We start from the raw sequence: 16,744 nt of genomic DNA on the forward strand, positions 1-16,744 counted from the left end.
ACAAGATAAACTTATGAACCATGTAATAACATGGATGGACCTAGAGAATATTATGCTGAGTGAATCCAGCCAAAAACTAAAGGACAAATACTGTATGGTCCCACTGATGTGAACGGACATTCGAGAATAAACTTGAAATATGTCATTGGAAACAGAGTTCAGCAGGAGTTAGAAACAGGGTAAGACAATGGGTAATTGAAGCTGAAGGGATACAGACTGTGCAACAGGACTAGATACAAAAACTCAAAAATGGACAGCACAATAATACCTAATTGTAAAGTAATCATGTTAAAATACTGAATGAAGCTGCATCTGAGCTATAGGGTTTTTTTTGTTTTTGTTTGCTTGTTGGTTTGTTTGTTGTTGTTGTTTTTTACTATTATTACTACTTTTATTTCTTTTCTTTATATTAACATTTTATATCTTTTTCTGTTGTGTTGCTAGTTCCTCTAAACCGATGCAAATGTACTAAGAAACAATGATCATGCATCTATGTGATGATGTTAAGAATTACTGAGTGCATATGTAGAATGGTATGATTTCTAAATGTTGTGTTAATTTCTTTTTTTTTTCTTTCCGTTAATAAAAAAATAAATAAATAAATAAAAAGAAAAAAAGAAAAAAAGAGGCCCAATACTCTGTTTTTCTTTTTCATTATAGAAGTCAGGCAGCTGGAGGTCAAAATATCAGACTGATTATTATAAAAGGTAGTTTAGAAGTGGCTTCTATTTATCGCAACAATAGGCTTTCTAAAACTTAACCCCAAAATTAGGCTTACCCTCCCAGCTTATATGTAGCATTGAGCTTCAGAGCCCTTCCTGGATGGTGGCCTGTCCTTTAAAACTTAGGTCATAGGATAGAACTGCTAAATTGTGAGCTAGGCTAGATAGGCTAGTTTCAAGAGTAAAATGGGCTACTACGTATTCCAAGTAAAGCAACTCTCATTTCTTTGGGAGTAGTGAATGAGGGAATAAGGCAAAGGGCAGGAGTGTTTAGGGGCAATCTTTTCACATGGAAACAAGCAAAGAAAAGGGAAGATTTCTCAATCAGTATACTAGAATATTCACTACAGCATTGTTTGTAATAATGGTAAAACAGAAAACCTAAATGTCCCTTAATAGGTGAGTGTATAAATTGTGGCATATTCTAGAACAATTTTTTAAATAACTTAAGAGTTTTATCCATCAAACAGATAATTTTCAGACATAATAGTGAACCAAAAAGAAAAACAAGTTGCAGAAATGTTCATGATATATAAAGTTTAAAGTTACAAAATAATGAATTCATACAATGTTGTGTATGAATACAGAACTGTTATATTAAAGTAGAAAAACACTTAAAGGAATAATAAATATTAAAAATAAGATAATGTTTGGGAGGTAGAGCATGAAGAGAGTAGAATTCAGAAGCAAGTGCTTTATAGAGGTCATTGGTAATATCTGTAATATTTTATTTCTTTTTAAAAATCTGAAGCAAATAGACCAAAAGTGTAAGAGTCTTTAAAATGGTATTTGTTATATTCTTTATTTTCTGTACATTTAAAATATTTAACAAAAAGAAAGGAAAAGAGGAAAAAAATAAAATTCTTATAGTAGTGATGAATATAAAATTAATATCAAGTGCAGACAAAATGGAAAATATTAAAAGTGGCAAGTCTCTAAAATTTAATATAAATGATTTTCATCTTTATCTGGATTGCAGTGTTTAAATTTTATACTTACCACTTCTACAAGCATTTGTCTTTCTACTCTAGCTTCAGTTGAATTCCTGCATGAACAAATGTTTGTTGAGGACCTGTGTGCACAAACATACTATACTGGAGACAGCAGTGAAGCACATTCTTACTCTCATCGAACAGATGGTCTAGTGGTGAATGATTGCATATCTGTTGGAGTTAAGCTAGTTGACTATGATCAGGTAAAACCGAAAAAAGCTAAAATTTTAAAATATTTACGAAGTGCTAGAAGTATATTATCAAAGACAACTTCTAAAAAGTGAGTTGTAAGATTATATTTAAATAAAAAGGCTCAGTAATATTCACAGGTTTGAAATACATTAATCTTGTATAAGGAGTAAGGGAGGGTCATCACAGTGTAACTGAGCTTATGACCTAGCAAATTTTGCAAAATCAAGAGATTTACAGTAATCCTTATCCCACCAAGTTGTTGTAGTGTAGAAAAATAATAGATTTTTGAAGTGTTCTGCATTTACTATGTGTTGTGAGGGAATTGTTCATCACTATCTGCTGAATTACATAAACTTCACAGATACAAAGCTGTAACAACAATGTAATGTGATCACTTATTTGGAATGTTTTAAAATTCTAAGCTAAGATACTTTATTTTTCAAAAATCTAATTTTATACAATAAATAAATCTCCTGAAAAGATTACCTAAGCTTATCAAAGTGAGATTTTTGCTGGCAATGAGGGTTTTTATTTTTGTTTAGTTAGGTGGTTGTGCTTTGTTTTAAAGAATTTCTTTTATATAAGTTTACTCTGTCATATTGATCTTTAAAAATCTGTTATGGTCAATACCGTTTTAAAAGGTAGCTTGTTTTGGAGGGGAAGTGGCATTTTAATTTTTAAAAGCATATTTAAAGAGTCCACAGCTAGAATTGTTGAAAATGGAGACAAGTAAAGGCTTATGTAAAGTATTAAGTTCATGAAACATAATGTTTCCCTTTCTTCCTTCTGGGGGAGTAACTTACTCCCTTTATCAGTGTTGTGGTTCTATTGCTGTTTAGTCTAGCCATCTTATTAACATTTCTCTACCAGGTCTGTATTTTTATCTCATAGGATAGAGGATATTCATTGTGACAGTGATGATGGGTTTGTGAGAGAAAATTACCAGTCAGCCAGATTGCCCAAAGGACTTAGAATACAGAGAGTTGTAACCAGAAAGGGATCAGGGTCAAGTCTCTATTGGGTAGTTTAGAGAAGAAACAAGAATTAGAACTGAAAGCTTCTTTACATGTTTTGGGGACATAGAATGAAATTTGTATCATTATTCAAAAGCCTATGTTTTTGTTTTCCATGTCATCTTTTTGTATTGACATTTTCTATAACTATGAAGTAATAAGTAAGAAATGGAAATGTAATATTCTAGAAGATTTTTACAAAAAATTTCATCTTTAAAGTGTTTAAATGTTTGCTTTCAGAAATTCTAAAATAAATTCTTATTGAAAATATCAAAACTAGTTTATTTTGGAAGTATGCAAGATATCTGTATTTTGACTTAAAATACTTTAAATTACCTTAAACATGTATTTTTCCTCAAATAGGTGATATAGACTACAGCACTGTGCTTCTTGGTATGCTAGTGATGCAAGATGTACAACTTGGATTATTCATAGCTGCCATGCCAACTCTTATTCAAGTGGGAGCAAGTACGTATTCTAGGTAAATATTTTATACTATTTAATTGTTAACTAGGTAAATATTTTATGCTATTTAATTTCACAATATGTTTTTCTAGTTTCAAATAATTTGTTTCTAAGAACACTATTTAATGCCTTCCCTGATATGCTGTATTTCTGCCTCTGTACTTACTTTGTCTTCTTATGCATTTCTTTAAATGCTTTATTCAGCATGTACACACTCTTCTTCATGGGTGCTTTCTGGATGTTTATCTTCTTCCTTTGGATGGACCGTCATTTCCTGTTTCATTGTTTGTCTTGTTCTCTTCTGTTGCACACTGAACATTTTGATATTTTAAATTTTAGCCCTGGAATTTACTCCCTGTAATGTCTATTTTCTGGTTTTGTAATCTGCCAGCAACAGGACGGAGATTTTCTTGAGTGTCATCTCTCCTATCAGAAAGATTGCCCAGGGCGAATGCACCATGCAGGGTTATCCCTGTCTTACTGGGCTTCTGTCTTGTCCTGGGCTTTTGCTTGTTGGTTATTTTGGAGTTCCTGTTTCACAGGAGTTTGGTTGTCCCCTCTGTTACCCTGGGGACAAACTTCCCTCTCCTGGATATTTGAAGCTGACCCGCCTTTGTCTCAAACTGTTCGTCTCTATGGTTTTTTACACTTCTTTAGTTGTCTCATGCAGCTTTTGCTTGGCAGACAAATTCTGGGAGGAGGGTCACCCTGGAGAGGAGTTTCACAATTTGGTCTTTCCTAGCCAAAACAGAGGCAGGGACCCACAAAGGGGACTCAGACCAGTTACCAAGTACCCTGTGGAATGGGGGGAAGTTTCAGAAAAGTGCCAAAAGCTTCGACAGCTCACTGAAGGCGAGCTTTTTGGTCCTGCCCAGCAAATGCAACCCTTTAGCTGTGTGTGTGTGTGTGTGTGTGTGTGTATGTGTGTGTGTGTCTGTGTGTGTCTCCGTCCCTGTCCTGAGGAAGCACTGTGTCTTTAAATCTCCACCCCCTCCTCGGTGTCTGGGAAGGATTGAAACAATGCATTTTGTTGAAACAATGGCTGCCCTCAGAGATGGAACTCAGCAATCCAAATTCATTAGTCAAAAGTCATAGTCTGGGGTGCACAGGTGATTCAGTGGTAGAATGCTCGCCTTTCATGCGGGAGACCCAGGTTCAATTCCCAGACCATGCACCACCACCAACAACCCCCCAAAAAAGTCATAGTCTGTACACTTCCCTGTTCTTGAGGAAAGAGGATTTTTTATTTCCCTTTGTCTCAGGAGAAGCTAGCCAGCCCCTGGACCCCATGGTGGCCTGCCATGAGAATCAGGAATAGGTACCAGTAGCCACCATGCACAGAGAGCAGTTTACAATTCTTTAAATTTATTAGCCTTCTCCTCCCACTTTTCCTTGGATGCAGTATAGTGTTCTTCAGGCCTCTGGAGCTTCTAAATAGTTATTTCAGATGGTTCTTGCCTGTTTAGTAGTTGTTTTGGTGGAAGGACTGAATCCTGTAGCTCCCTACTCCACCATCTTCCCTGAAAGCCCAAAATTAGGTGATTTTGAACACTGACCCCATCTGGTCTTGTGGAGTGGATCCCTTAACATAGAAGTTACAGGAGGCAGAAAAGGCACACAGAAAGGGCAAACTGAATAACCTTAAGGCAGTGCAGGCCCAGGGCTGAAAGATGGAGTGAAAAGGCAGCCCAGGGTACGGGAGAGCCATTGAGCAAATCACAGCTGCTGGGGAGAAAATTTGCATAAAAGCAAAGTGAACAGCCCAAGACTCCCAGAGGAGGAACAGAGGAAAGGAAATCCTCTCCCAAAGAGGAAATAGTCACATATAATAGGGTGGTCTCAGAAGTTACTGTGCATATCCAGAGAAAACACAGATGCAAAAAGACCTGAGAAAATCCAAATTCTTAAACACAGGCTGCTCTTAACATTCAGTGTAAACTGGACCAAGTGTTAAAGAAGAGCCTTAACACAAAGGCTGTCTAAACTAAAACCCTAGGTAAGAAGGAGAAACTGCCTTCTAGAGTTAGTATATCAAACAATCAAATGTCCAGTTATCAACAAAAGATCACAAGCCATACAAAGAAGCGAAAGAGATGGCACATTCAAGAGAACAAATTAAAATTTTACAGTTAACACTGACAGTGGAACAACTAATCAAAGATGTTCAGTCAAATCTCCTAAAACAGTTATAGGAGCTAAAGGAAAATATGGATAGAAATAAACTAAATATGGATAAGAAACTAAAGGAAGTAAAGAAAATTATATGTGAAAAAAATTAGAAAGTTTAAAAAGGAACATAACAGAATTTATAGGGATAAAAAACAATAATGGAAATGAAAAATAAACTGTTCATTCAACAGCAGATTTGAACAGACAAAAAAACAATGAGCACATTGGAAGACATGACAATCAAAAAAAAGAGAGTGAAAAAAATTGAGCAAAAGGTTGATTGCACAGGTGGCTTAGTGCTAGAATGCTTGTCTGCCACACAGGAGACCTGGGTTCAATTCCTGGCCCATGCACCCCTCCCCCCCAAAAATTTAGCAGAGCCTAAAGGACACGTGGGACATCATGAAGCAAATGCATGGGAGTCCCAGAAGGAGAGAAGAAGGAATAACAAGCAGAAAGAATATTTGAGGAAATAATGAATGAAACGTTCTCAAATATTACAAAAGACATAAATACACATATATTAGAAAGAAAACAAACTCCAGAAAGGATACCATAATAGAAGTATTCCAAGATACATACATACTGCTCAGAATATCAAATGCCAATAGAGATAGTTCTGAAAGCAGCAAAAGAAAATCAGTTTGTCACATACAAGGGATCCTCGTTAAGATTAAGCACCATTTTCTCATCAGAAATCATGGAGGTGAGAAGGCAGTGGTTTGATTTATTTAAAATACTGAAGGAGAAAAACTGCCCAACAAAAAATTTTTTAAGAACAATCTGTCCTTCAAAAATGAGGGAGAGGGTGGGCAGCAGTGGCTCAGTGGCAGAGTTCTTGCCTGCCATGCCAGAGACCCAGGTTCTGAAATTCCCAGTGCCTGCCCATGTAAAAAAAAAAAAAAAAAGTAAAATAAAATTTAAAAAATGAGGGGGAGATTAATATGTTCATGAATAAACAACATCTGATAATGTTTGTTACCAAGAAACCTGCCCTAAAAGAAATGCTAAAGGGAGCTCTTCAGATTGAAAGGAAAAGGCAGGAAATACTATCTTGGAGCAGTATGACAAAATGAAAATCTGCAGTAAAAGTAAATTTATACAGGATAAGTTCAAGACATAATAGTAAGGTATCCTCACTACATTACTCTTTCTATCAAATTTAGAATACAACAGAATAAGAAATAATCATATGTCCATGTCATGGGCACACAAAATATAGAAGTAATGTGTGACAAAAGCACAATTAAAAAAAGTGAAAATAAAAAAGAAGTAATATGTGACAAAAACAACGTTAAAAAAAGGAAAACAGAGGTATTATATATTTTTTTTGCATTGAAGATATCAACATTAATGTTAAGTTGATATATTCAATGCAAATTCCAGGATAACCACAAAGAAAGCATTTAAAATATAGAAAGAAACAAAATTGAGAAAGGGATAAATCAGATACATTGCAAAAGATACAGAAAAGGAAGCCACAATAAAGGAAAACAGGGACAAAAAATATATAGAATATAAAAGAAACAAGGAACAAAATGCCTGAAGGAAGTCCTGCCTTATCGGTATGTATCAGAATATAAATGGATTAAGCTCCCCAATTAAAAGACACAAATTGGCGGAATGGATAGAAATGCATAATCCAAATACCTAATGAGAGCTGGGTAGCTAGCTATACTACTATCATACAAAATAGACTTTAATTCAAAACTGTTACAAGAGGCAATAAAGAACAAAAGGGTCAATCCACCAAGAAGAAATAACATTCATAAACATGTATGCACCTAACCACAGTGCCCCAAAATACATGAGGCAAACATTAACAGAACTTAAGAGAGAAATAGGCACTTCTACAATAATAGTTGGAGACTTATACCACTTTCATCAATGAATAGAATATCTAGACAGAGGATCAGTAAGGAAGCTGAGAGCACTAACAATGCTATAAATGAACTAGACCTAACACATATACAGAACACTGTATTCAAAAACAGAAGACTATAGAGTCCTCTCAAGTGCACATAAGTAATTCTCCAGGATAGACCACATTAGGTCACAGAATAAGTCTCAATTTTTAAAAATTGAAATTATAGAAAGCATCTCTGACCACAGTGGAATGAATGCAGCAATAAATAACAGAGAGATAACTGGTAAATCCGCAAGTAGGTGGAAATATAAGCAACACACTCATAAGCAATTAATGAGTCAAAGAAGAAATCACAAGGGAAATTAGGAAATATCTTGAGATGAGTGAGAAGAAAAACACAATGTATGAAAATTATGGGACACAGTAAAGGCTGAACTTCAAGAGGAATTTATAGCTCTAAATGCTTACATTAAAAAAAAAAACACAGGCCTAACCTCACACCTAGAGGAATTAGAAAAAGAAGAGCAAACTAAATACAAAACAACCACAAGTAATGAAATAACAAAGATACTACAGAGATCAATAAAATAGAGAACAAAAAGAGAGTAGAGAAAAAAATGAAAACAAAAGTTGATTTTTGAAAAATCAATGAAATTGACAGTCCTTTAGCTATTCTGACACACAAAAAAGAAAGATGCAAAACTAAAATCTTCCTAGGAGGCATTATTGCCACCCGCACAGAAATAAGCCCATAGGAGGTACTATAAACTGTGGTATGTCAACAAATGAGATAACCTAGATCAAATGGGCTAATTCCTAGCAGCATACACTGACTTAAGAAGAAGCAGAAGATCTCAACAGACCAATAAAAAGTAGAGATTGATCTGTTATTAGACATCTCCCCACAATACAGCAGAGCACAAAATATATAAAGCTAATACAGGACAGATTTGAAGGGAGAAACTGACAGTTCTATATTAATAGTAGGAGACTTAAAACATTGCTTTCAGTAATGCATGGAACATCTAGTCAGAAGATCAATGAGGAAATAAAAGACTTGAACAATACTCTAACTCTACCTAGCAGAAATATATAGCACACTTCACCCAATAAAAACAGAATACACGTTCTTCTCAAGTACACATGGATCGTTCTCCAAGATAGACTATACATTAGTCACAAAACAAGTCTCAGTAAATTTTTTAAAACACTGAAATCACCCAATGTCAATTCTCTGACCACAATGGAATGAAACCAGGAATCAGTAACAGGGGGAGCAAAGGAAAATGCACAGATATGTGGAACTTAAACAATCAATGGGTTAAAGAGGAAATTACAAGCAAAATTAGGAAATATCTTGAGGTGAATGAAAATACAACATACCAAAACTCATGGGATGCAGAAAAGGCAGTGCAGAGAGGGAAATTTATAGCTCTACTTGCTTACATTAAAAAAGAAGAAAGACTTCAAATCAGAGACCTACCTCGAAACTGGAAGAAAGAACTAGGGGAAAAAAAAAAAAAACTAAAAGCAAGTAAAAGAAAGAAAATAGAGTTAGATAAATGAAATAGAAAACAAAACACAATAGGGGAAAAAACACAGTAGAGAGAATCAATAAAACCAAAAGTTTTTTTCTTTAAAAAAAAATCAATTAAATGGACAAACCTTTAGCTAGACTGACAAAAAAAAAGACAGAGGATGCAAATCCCGAAAATCAGAAATGATAAGGGGGACGTTACTACCTGGACACCAATAAATATGATAACCTAGATGAAATGAACACATTTTTTAAAATGTAGCGACTACCTTCACGTTGAAGAAGAAATAGAAGATCTCAACAAACCAATTATTAGTAAAGGGATTGAATCAGTCATCAAAAACCTCGTAACAAAGAAAAACCCAGGACCGGATGGCTTCCCACAGGGAAAATTCTACCAGCGTTCCAACAAGGCATAACTCTAAATTTCCTCAGACCCTTACCAAAAATTGAAGAGGAGGGAACACTCCCTAATTCATTCTGTGAAGCCAGTATTACCCTCATGCCAAAGCCAGATAAAGATAGCACAAGAAAAGAAAACTACAGACCCACTAACTTATGAATACTGATGCAAACATCCTCAACAAAATGCTAACAAACAGAATTCAACAATATATTAAAAGAATTATACACCATGATCAATTGGGATTTATCTTTGTTGTGCAAGGTTGATTCAACATAAATCAATTAATATAATACACCACATTAACACAATGAGGGAAAAATACCTCCATGATAATCTCAGTTGATGCAGAAAAGGCAGTTGACAAAATCCAGCACTCCTCAATAAAAACACTTAAAACACTAGGAATGGAAGGAATCTTCTTCAGTGTAATCAAGGGCATATATAAGAAGTCCACAGTTAACATCCTACTTAATGGTGAAAGAACGAAAGCTTTCCCTCAAAGAGCTGGAATAAAACAAGAATGCCCACTGTCACCACTATTATTCAACATTGTACAGGAATTTCTTGCCAGAGAAATTAGGGAAGGGGAACAAATAAAGGCATCCAAATTGGAAAGTAAAACTTTCCTTATCTGCAAGTAACATGATCCTGAATACAGAAAATCCTGTAAAACCCACAACAAAGGTCTTGAGGCAAAAAAATGAATTTGGAAAAATGGCAGGGTACAAGTTCACCGAAGAATCAATAGTGTTTCTGTATACAAGCAATGAATAACTGGAAGAAGAAATCAAGGAAAAAATTGCATTCACAATAGCACCTAAAATAATCAAATCTCTAGGAATAAACCTAACCAAGGATGTAAAGGATTTGTACACAGAAAACTACAAAACATTGCTAAAAGAAATTAAAGATCTAGATAAACGGAAAGACATTCTGTGTTCCTGAATTGGAAGACTAAATATTGTTCAGATGTCAATCCTACCCAAAGCAATGTAGATAGGTAAGCAACTGCAAATCCAATCAAAATTCCAACAAACTTCTTTGCAAAAATGGAAAACCCAATCACCAAATTTATATGGAAGAGTAAGGGGCCCCAGAAAGCTAAAGCCATTTTGAAAAAGAAGATTGAATTTGGATGACTCACACTTCCCGATTTTTAAACTTATTACAAAGTCATGGTAGTCAGACAGCATGGTGCTGGCACAAGGACAGACATACAGACCAATATATTCAAATTGAGAGCTCAGAAAGCAACCCTTACATTTATGGCCAACTGATTTTTTTTTTACAAAATGGCAAGGACTATTTGCGTGGGAAAGAATAATCTCTTCAACAAATGATGTTGGGAAAACTGGATCTCCATTTACAAAAAAAGGATACCACTACTTCCCACCATATACAGATATCAACTCAAAATGGATCAAAAACCTAAATATAACAGAAGTATCAAACTCCTAGTAGAAAGCATAGGGAAGCGTCTTCCGGACCTTGTGTTAGGCAGTGGTTTCTTAGACTTTATACCCAAAGCACAAGAACAAAAGAAAATATAGATAAATTGGACATCGTTAAAATAAAAAATTTTGTTCCTCAAAAGACTTTATCATGAAAGTAAAAAAGATAACTTCCTCAATGGGAGAAAATGTTTGGAAACTATGTATTTGATAAATGATTAATATCCAGTATATATAAAGAAATCTTTCTACTTAACAAAAAAGCAGACAAACCAATTTAAGAATAGGCAAAAGACTTGAACAGGCATCTCTCCAGAGTAGATATACAAATGGACAGAAAGCACGTGAGAAAATGCTCAATGTCACTAGCCTTCAGGGAAATTCAAGTTGAGATGATGTAGCATTTCACATCTACTAGATTGGCTGCTATTGAAACAACAGACAATAACGAGTTTTGGACGGGATGTGGAGAAATAGGAGCACTCATTCATTGCTGGTGGCAATGTAAAATAGTGTAGTCACCATGGAAGACAGTTTGGCAGTTCCTTAGAAAGCTAAATAGTAGAACTACCGTATGACCCAGGAGTCTCACTGCTAGATATATACCCAAAAGAATCGAAATTTTCATAGCATTATTCAAAATTGCCAAAAGACAGACGTAATCAAGTATCCATCAACCAATGAATGGATAAGTAAAATGTGATATATACATACAATGGAATACTATTCAACCGTAAAAGGAATGCAGTCATTATACCTGCAACAACATGGATGAACCTTGTGAAGACATCATGTTGAATGAAATGAGCCAGATGCAAAAGGACAAGTAAATCTAAAGAGTCAGAATCCAGAATATAGACTACCACAGGGTACAGTGGTGATACGGAATGGGAAATCAGGGCTTAAAATGCCCAAGGGTCCTGTTTGGAATGGTGATAATATTTGGTTATGGATGGTGTGATGGCAAAACACATTGTGAACGCATGTAACAGCACTGAAATCTATATCTGAATATGATTAAAAGTGGACATGTTAGATTGTATAGATGGTGACAGAATGAAATTAAAAAAAAAAATCCACGGAACTACACTACACAAACAATGAACCCTAAGTTAAACCATGGACTAATTAATAGTACAATTATAAAAACATGTTATTACCAGTTGTAACAAATTGCAGGGTGTTTGTGGTAGGTTGGTATATGGAGATGCTTTGTTTTATGCATGATTGTACTGTAAATCTGCAACTTCTCTAATAAAAAGAAAAAGAAAATCACTCAAGTTTTGTTTAGGTTCACTAGCAATTAGGAACCCAACTGGTAGTGTGCACAACTTGCCTGTAATTCTGCTGCTGGTCACTCTGGTTTCTGGGGAGTCACTTTGTATACACATTGCACTCTGCTAACTGCCCATGCCTGAATGTGCATAGGATTCTTTAAGTTGCTGATGTGGGTGGCTCTGTGGTCAGTGACCATGGCAGGAGGTGCCTGGGCCAGAGCACTCCTGCTATGAATCTCTTAACTGCCTTGCTTGTAGGGAGGAGTCAAGGCAAGTCCCGCATGCTCTTCCTCTTTTTTAATTTGATGTGTTTTCTTTCTTTTTCCTTTGATTCAGCATTTATAGTCTTTCCCCAGTCTGTGTCATCCTCCAGAGTTCCAAGCGAATTGAATCTGCCCTTTTATTTAGTTATCTCTAAAGGGAAATGTTCCTAGAAGTGTCTTACACTACCTTCTTGAAGGAAAATATATATTAGTTCAAAATCTAGAAATGGTAATTGTAGGGCAACTCATAGAGTGTTTAAGCACAGGGTTCAGAGCCAGGCTGTTGGAATTCGTTCCCAGCTTTGCCACTTAGTGTGTGTGACCTTGAATAAGTTACTTATCCTCTACCCCTGTTTTCTTATTTGTAGAATAAGAATAGTACTTATTTAATAGAGTTGTTGTAAATATTATTATGAAAAATCCAAATTTTAATTGCCTATCTATCTCTTTAGCTAAATAAAATTGGACTGAAACAAGAACACTTACATGCCATGCACTTAGAGAATGTCCTTCTTCTGGTGGAGCTGTCATTCTGTTTGAGAAAGATAATAAGTGATGATTAAGTACATGGTAAACAAGAAAAATACATCTATTATACATAGGTGCATTGAAGAGAATTAAAATAGTGTGACGAATTCATGAATAAAGGATGACAAGGTCAGATTGACAGAGGCCTCTGAATAGTTAATATTTAGGATAAAATCTGAAGAACACAGCTAAGGCACGTAAGGAGAATTTGGGGAAGAGCACTCCAGTAAAGGGAGACTGGTGCACCACCCTAGCCCTAGAAGGAACTTGGCCTGTTGAGGTAAGAAAGTGCAGGCTACTAAATCCTGCTTTGTGGATGAGGAGAGAGCGGTGTGAGATAAAGTGTTCAAGTGGTTGAAGGAGTTTGGGTTTCACTTAAATGTCCTGGGAAGCTTTTGAACATCTGCTTCATGTACTTAACACACTTTGGCCTCTGTGTAGAGTAGATTGTATTGGGGCAAGAGTAGATGAGAAAATCATTGTTGGTTTGTCCAGGTTAGTGTGATGTCCTGATAAATCCCATATTGATTTGGACAGTGAATAAAAAAATATTTGCAAAGTCCCCTTGTGGGAATGGGGAGAAAGGGGGAAATAGTCAGATTCTTCATTTGGAGAATTTCTGATATTCTCACAATGGGGACAACTAAATCAACAGGATGAGCCCTTGATATTGGGGTTCACCCCTATGAAACTTATTTCTCAAAGGGTAGCCTAAACCTATTAAAATGAGGCCTAAGAGTCACCCACCCACCCCCCAGAGAACCTCTTTTGTTGCTCAGATATGCCTTCTCTCTCTAAGTTGACATGGCAGCTCACTGCTCTACCCTCCTACATGGGACATGACTCCCACAGGTGTAAATCTCCCTGGCAACATGGCACAGGAATCCCAGGATGAGCCAGAACCTGGCATCAAGGGATTGAGAAAAGGGAGAAGAGAGAAATGAGAAAAAATAAAGTGTCTGTGGCTAAGAGATTTCAAACAGAGTCTAGAGGTTATCCTGTAGGTTATTCTTATGCATTATTTAGTTATCCCCTTTTTAGTTTATGGTGTAGTTGAGTAACTAGAGGGAAGTACCTGAAACTGTAGAGCTGTGTTCCAGTAGCCTTGTTTCTTGAAGATGATTGTATAATGATAAAACTTTTTACAGTATCACTGTGTGATTGTGAAAACCTTGTGTCTGATGCTCCTTTTATCTAGGTTATGGACAGATGAGTAAAAAATATGGATAAAAAATAAATAATAGCAGGGACAAAGGTTAAAATAAATTGGGTGGATAGAAATACGAGTTGTCAACAAGAGAGAGGGATAAGGGGTGTGGTATGTATGAGGTTGTTTTTTTTTTTCTTTTTCTGGAGTGATGTAAATTTTCAAAGAAATTATCATGATATGGTAATACATGACTATGTCAGCCATTGACTGCACACCATGTATGAAATATTTGTATTTCATTACAAATAAACATGTTAAGAATGTTTATATGTTTGTGTGTTGTTTACTTTTTAAGAAAAAGAGTAGATGAGAAAATCAGTAAGGAGGTTATCGGAATTATGTAGGGGAAAGATGATGGTAGCTTGGAGAAGGAGTCAAGATAGTGATGGACAAAAGGGCCAGATTCAGCATGAGTTCTGGTGTAGAGGACTTGCTCATGGACTTGGTGTATAGAGTGAGGGAAAGAGAAGAATCAAGTGTGACTAATTTGGGGCTGGAATGAATATTTCTGAGGTCTTTGACTTCAGTGTAGAAGAGTAGTCACGAATATTGAGTAAACCTAACATTTTATCCTATAGCAATGAATAATTTTCTGTTCTTGCAAGAACTTCAGACTGATCTCTCACTAGCTCATCCTCTTAATAAATAAATGTGAATTCTTTCAGAAATATTTTTAAAGAATTTATTCCCTATCATTTTGCTTATTTAGCCATTATTGATTTCTTCATACCATCTTTCCTGGCTTCAAGCACAACCCTGTTGTAATTCTCCTAAGTAATCATATAGCAACTTATCTGTGTTTCCAGCGCTGCTATTTTAAGCCTGATTGCAGTGACAAATACTTCCTTAGTAATCAGATGTATATTTTTCCATCAGAGGAGAACCTTTTAAACCCAATTTTTGGACTGAATTGTTGTCTAAATGTGAATGGCTCAAGTTTAAAAATGTATCTTCTTTGTAAATACTGCAGGTATAAAGTAGTACCTTTCTCATGAAAGTCTTCAGACTGAGGCTTAATATGTTCTGAAATCTGAGTAAATTATATTCTAAAATTAGCTTAGTAAAGAATCTGAAACTAAATTTCTGTAACTAAATACTACATGTGAACATATATAAACCAAATAATATATATGAAATTCAAAATTCTAGTTTGGAATAAGAATATTTTGCTGAAAGTTGTTAGTGTTCTTTCTTCATACCTCTAATAATGAAACTACAGTGTAATATTACAGGGTAGCTATTCCCCTACATAGAACTTCAAATGGGGTTAATTCTTTTTTTTAATTAATTAATTAATTAATGTATTTTTTGTATGCTGTATGACAGGGTCACATTTCATTATTTTTCCATGTGAGTATCCAAGTGGGGTCAATTCTTGATGAGGGATTTTATTTTCAATCATTGCTTAAAATTGCTTAAGCAGTCAGTCAAAAGTCTTTGACTCCTATAAAAAGTATTTATTCCTAAATATTGTTTGACAACAGTTCAAATTCTATATTGAATTCAATTAACTCCATTTCCGAGATTAATGACTCATAGGTTTTAATTTAGCACTTGGAGAGAAAAATGTGTATTATTTAGGTGATCGATTTTGTAATATTTTAAAAGGGAAAATGGGGTAAAAGATCATTTTGCTAGGTTTTAGAGAAATGTGTTTTGAAGATGAAATAATGTGTCTTTTTTTTTTCTTTTCTAGCATTATCATGGAAATACTGCGAATACTGGTCTTGGTTGGTCAAATTCTCTTTTCGCTAGCTGCTGTTTTTCTTTTATGTCTTGTTATAAAGACTTATCTCATAGGACCTTATTATCGAAAGCTGCACTTGGAAAGTAAAGGAAACAAGGAAATCCTTATTTTAGGAGTATCTGCTTTCATCTTTTTAATGTTAACGGTAATTCTCAAACTATCTTTATATGTTATTTATATAATCTAATTAACAGTGTGTTTCACTGAAAACTTATAATCAGTTCTTTTCATCTTTTAATTTTAATACTCTTTAAAACATTTACTTATTTTTTTTATTTTATGCGCAGTTTATTGTGTTACCCATCAGTATATAATTCAGTGAAATAAATCTCTTTAACTGTATTGACTCATGCTCAAACATTTTGGTAAAATTTTAATGCATGAAGAACAAATCTCCCAGTCAAGATGGCAGAGTGAGATGTTTCAGGGCTGTATCCCCCCCCCCCCCAAAGAATTTTTGAACAACTAGAAAGAACTGGCAGAAACATCTTTCTCAAACCTCTAAAAAATAGTTAAGGGGTTGCAGTAACAGAGTGAGAAATAAAACAAGAAAAATGCCACTTTTATTTAAAATGGTAGGATTTCATGGCACCCTGGCTGGCTCCTCCACCGTCCCTCATCAGTCATCAAAGAACTGGCCCACATTCCCTGTGGGCTTTGGCCCTGATTCTGAAAGGAACAGAGTAGCCCTCATGCACACAGTGGGAGTATGTATGTCACACCCAATCTGTTTGGTGGTAGCCTGAGGGAGTTACCTTCCCAGAACTTGCCTTATCTTTAGAAGGTGGTTCACTGAGCTCTCCTACAGAATGCTATGGAAATGCAGTCTATTGGATCCTGGAGAAGAAATTGCTGGCTATAGGACATACTGTGCTATTCGCAGGAGCTTGAGGAAACTGTTCCCT

At 35.3% G+C, this 16,744-nt stretch overlaps 1 protein-coding gene across 1 annotated transcript in view; it reads left to right on the forward strand.

Annotated features, from left to right (window-relative positions):
- SLC9D1 (solute carrier family 9 member D1) overlaps nucleotides 1-16,744 on the forward strand; it is a 141,140-nt gene that overhangs the window by 104,670 nt on the left and 19,726 nt on the right. Inside the window, exons 8-9 of the mRNA XM_077158749.1 lie at nucleotides 3,283-3,400; nucleotides 15,789-15,984. Of these exons, the coding sequence (XP_077014864.1) occupies nucleotides 3,283-3,400; nucleotides 15,789-15,984 (314 nt within the window). The remainder of the gene's footprint in view (nucleotides 1-3,282; nucleotides 3,401-15,788; nucleotides 15,985-16,744) is intronic.

The sequence above is a fragment of the Tamandua tetradactyla genome, chromosome 4 (genome assembly GCF_023851605.1).
Source record: "Tamandua tetradactyla isolate mTamTet1 chromosome 4, mTamTet1.pri, whole genome shotgun sequence".
Lineage (NCBI taxonomy): Eukaryota > Metazoa > Chordata > Mammalia > Pilosa > Myrmecophagidae > Tamandua > Tamandua tetradactyla.